A 2696-nucleotide genomic window follows, 5' to 3' on the forward strand; every position below is an offset into this window, starting at 1 on the left:
GGCTGGCTATGGGTATATGGTAGCTGCCCAGGCTGGCTATGGATATATGGTAGCTGCCCAGGCTGGCTATGGGTATATTGTAGCTGCCCAGGCTGGCTATGGGTATATGGTAGCTGCCCAGGCTGGCTATGGGTATATGGTAGCTGCCCAGGCGTATATGGTAGCTGCCCAGGCTGGCTATGGATATGGGATGGCTGTCCAGACTGTCTATGGAAATATGGTAGCTGTCCAGGCGGGCTATGGGTATATGGTAGCTGCCCAGGCTGGCTATGGGTATATGGTAGCTGCCCAGGCTGGCTGTGGATATGGGATGGCTGCCCAGGCTGGCTGTGGGTATGGGGTGGCTGCCCAGGCTGGCTGTGGATATGGGATGGCTGCCCAGGCTGGCTATGGATATATGGTAGCTGCCCAGGCTGGCTATGGATATGGGATGGCTGCCCAGGCTGGCTACGAGTTTGGGATGGCTGCCCAGGCTGGCTATGGATATGGGATGGCTGCCCAGGCGGGCTAAGGGTATGGGATGGCTGCCCAGGCTGGCTATGGATATATGGTAGCTGCCAAGGCTGGTTATGGGTACGGGGTGGCTGCCCAGGCTGGCTATGGGTACGGGGTAGCTGCCCAGGCTGGCTATGGGTACGAGGTGGCTGTCCAGGGGGTTGTGGCCTCACTTCTCCTTTGACCAGAGGTCCATTCTGGTAGTTGACCAGGAAGAATGCAACCAAGTACAGTTGGTTGATGCTACCTGTGATGAAGGTGAGGGTGGGCGGTGTCGAATAGTTTATTCTCCTTCACCTTCCTGGCTATGGGTATGGGATGGATGCCCAGGCTGGCTATGGGTATGGGATGGCTGCCCACGCTGGCTATGGGTATATGGTACCTGCCCAGGTTGGCTATGGGTATATGGTAGCTGCCCAGGCTGGCAATGGATATATGGTAGCTGCGCAGGCTGGCTATGGATATATGGTAGCTGCCCAGGCTGGCTATGGGTATATGGTAGCTGCGCAGGCTGGCTATGGATATATGGTAGCTGCCCAGGCTGGCTATGGGTATATGGTAGCTTCCCAGGCTGGCTATGTGTATGGGATGGCTGCCCAGGCTGGCTATGGATATATGGTAGCTGCCCAGGCTGGCTATGGGTATGGGATGGCTGCCCAGGCTGGCAATGGGTATATGGTAGCTGCCCAGGCTGGCTATGGGTATGGGATCGCTGCCCAGGCTGGCTATGGGTATATGGTAGCTGACCAGGCTGGCTATGGATATATGGTAGCTGCCCAGGCTGGCTATGGGTATATTGTAGCTGCCCAGGCTGGCTATGGGTATATGGTAGCTGTCCAGGCTGGCTATGGGTATATGGTAGCTGCCCAGGCGTATATGGTAGCTGCCCAGGCTGGCTATGGATATGGGATGGCTGTCCAGACTGTCTATGGAAATATGGTAGCTGTCCAGGCGGGCTATGGGTATATGTTAGCTGCCCAGGCTGGCTATGGGTATATGGTAGCTGCCCAGGCTGGCTGTGGATATGGGATGGCTGCCCAGGCTGGCTGTGGGTATGGGGTGGCTGCCCAGGCTGGCTGTGGACATGGGATGGCTGCCCAGGCTGGCTATGGATATATGGTAGCTGCCCAGGCTGGCTATGGATATGGGATGGCTGCCCAGGCTGGCTATGAGTTTGGGATGGCTGCCCAGGCTGGCTATGGATATGGGATGGCTGCCCAGGCGGGCTAAGGGTATGGGATGGCTGCCCAGGCTGGCTATGGATATATGGTAGCTGCCAAGGCTGGTTATGAGTACGGGGTGGCTGCCCAGGCTGGCTATGGGTACGGGGTAGCTGCCCAGGCTGGCTATGGGTACGAGGTGGCTGTCCAGGGGGTTGTGGCCTCACTTCTCCTTTGACCAGAGGTCCATTCTGGTAGTTGACCAGGAAGCATGCAACCAAGTACAGTTGGTTGATGCTACCTGTGATGAAGGTGAGGGTGGGCGGTGTCGAAAAGTTTATTCTCCTTCACCTTCCTGATACACATGACCTCTCAATCGGGCGACTGACTGGGTCTAACGCACATCTAAGGCTGGCGTCTGGTGTCCTCTTCGAGAGGATAGCTGGTCGGTGAACCTGAACCTTACAAGGCAGGTTGTCGTCCACAAGAAACCTTGTCCACCATGTTGGCCCATCCTCTGTGTGAGAAGAAGCACAATTCCGGACTGCTTCAGAAGCTCTTTGTCGCTGATCGAAACAGCAGACAGAGAAGATACAAATGTGATGGCACCATGTAGCACCATGTGGCACCATGTAGCACCGTGTAGCACCATGTGGCACCATGTGGCACCATGTAGCACCATGTAGCACCATGTGGCACCATGTAGCACCATGTGGCACCATGTGGCACCAAGAAGCAAAGATGATGGTGTCTGGCAGTGCAACTCTGTGCAGTCGATGACCAACTTTGGTGACAGGATAACCCTCCTTGAACTCCTCTGGTAAGTGAGCCTTCACATCTTCCTCTGACATCCAGAGACACATGACACCAAGCAAAGCATAGTGGAAGTTGGCCCATCTGATGACCATCCGACTTACAGTAGAATAGATGATGTTAAACATGTGAGCCAAATCCTTTGGCTTCAAACCCACAGAGAGGTGGGTCATGAAGAGGAAGAATGAATCTATGGGCTGCGGGACTGTCTGTTGGAGACAGTGAAAA

At 55.4% G+C, this 2696-nt stretch overlaps 1 protein-coding gene across 1 annotated transcript; it reads left to right on the forward strand.

Annotated features, from left to right (window-relative positions):
• Positions 1–813: 813 nt before the first annotated feature.
• On the forward strand, positions 814–1725 carry LOC139372394 (fibroin heavy chain-like). Its single transcript, XM_071112102.1, has one exon. It carries the CDS (start codon positions 814–816, stop codon positions 1723–1725), a length of 912 nt encoding a protein of 303 aa, XP_070968203.1.
• The last annotated feature ends 971 nt before the right edge of the window (positions 1726–2696 follow it).

This window comes from Oncorhynchus clarkii, chromosome 18 (genome assembly GCF_045791955.1).
Source record: "Oncorhynchus clarkii lewisi isolate Uvic-CL-2024 chromosome 18, UVic_Ocla_1.0, whole genome shotgun sequence".
NCBI classification, from domain to species: Eukaryota; Metazoa; Chordata; class Actinopteri; order Salmoniformes; family Salmonidae; genus Oncorhynchus; species Oncorhynchus clarkii.

Excerpts from the sequence above, each read along its gene's own strand:
- LOC139372394 (XM_071112102.1), top strand. The coding sequence starts at position 814 with ATGGATGCCCAGGCTGGCTATGGGTATGGGATGGCTGCCCACGCTGGC.